This window comes from Nannochloropsis gaditana (assembly GCF_000240725.1).
Source record: "Nannochloropsis gaditana CCMP526 unplaced genomic scaffold scaffold310, whole genome shotgun sequence".
In the NCBI taxonomy this organism is placed as follows: Eukaryota; class Eustigmatophyceae; order Eustigmatales; family Monodopsidaceae; genus Microchloropsis; species Microchloropsis gaditana.
The window spans coordinates 15,916-17,024 of NW_005803643.1; the positions used below are offsets into that span (position 1 = coordinate 15,916).

The window sequence follows — 1,109 nt, forward strand, 5'->3', positions numbered from 1 at the left end:
GCCCGGCCACCCCGGCTTCCTCCCTCCCTCCCCGCCCGACATCAGTCGAACTCGCCGCAGTTCTTGACGTTCTTTCGACCCTTCCAAACTTTTCTCTTTCCTTTTCTTGGCTTCTCCTCCTCCTCCCTTCCTTTCTTCTCCTCCTCCTGTCTCTCCTCCCTGCGCCCGTGATGACTTTCGCCGTGTTGGGGCATCGTTACCCTCCTTGATCGCTTCTTCTTCCGTCCCTCGCGCGGCCACTGTGTCCACTCGACCGAATTTAAAACATCGCCATGCTTTCTCCTCCACCCCTCCGTGGTCCTCAGCTTTATTTTCAACTCCGTGGTCGCTACGCGTCGTGAGAGCAGCGAATCGTGCGGCAAGACTAGGGCGGACCCGTTTCACCGATGTCGTGGCAGTCGCTTCTAAAAGGAGAAAAGGCAGCGAGGCTTGTTCCCGGCGGCGTTTGACGCGGACGATGACCGTGGATGCAGAGGAGGGGAGGGAGGAGGAGGGGGGGGGGGAGGTTGACTCCATACGCAGCGCCGTGCTACCGTAACAAAAAGCACAAGGCCTCCGCCACACGGCCGCCACACGGTCAGAAGTTTTGCGTGCCCAATCTTGTAGTGTAGTTGACAGAGGACATGCCACCGGGTGTACGTGAGTCAACAAAGTGTCCATTGTTTTACAAGAAAAAAGCGATTGTAGCCGTTCATGTAGAAAGTTCAAATTCGCCTTTTCGTCTGACGCTGACCAAAGTCCTGACCAAACGGGCCCACGCGTCCTCTTAAGACCGCGGTAGTGCGCCATGAAAAGGTGGGCAATCGTACCATAAATGATAAGGGTGTAATGTGGTTGTTTATTTTTTATTTTTCCCTGGTGCTAGGTTGCTCTCAGGGGCGGTGGAGGCCTCGCCCTTTGCCCTGCCGCTCCCGCCGCCGCTGCGCTCGGTCATCGCGGCCAGACATGCCTCCTCAAGGCGAAAACGAAGAATTTAGCGACGGTAGGAACAGCAGTGAGGATGAATATGAAGCAGAGCCAACGAGCGCGGTCACAGTGCCGGTCCGTCGAGGAAAGTCTACGATCCTCCCCCCTTCCTCCTCCTCCTCCTCCTCCTCCTCCTCCTCCTC

At 57.0% G+C, this 1,109-nt stretch overlaps 1 protein-coding gene across 1 annotated transcript in view; it reads left to right on the forward strand.

The window, feature by feature from the left end:
• Nucleotides 1-1,074: 1,074 nt before the first annotated feature.
• Nucleotides 1,075-1,109, forward strand: part of NGA_2120800 (uncharacterized protein) — a gene marked incomplete at both ends in the record, with an annotated part of 665 nt that continues 630 nt past the window's right edge. The window contains one exon of the mRNA XM_005855036.1: nt 1,075-1,109. This exon is cut by the window's right edge and continues 630 nt beyond it. Coding sequence (XP_005855098.1) covers nt 1,075-1,109 — 35 coding nt within the window.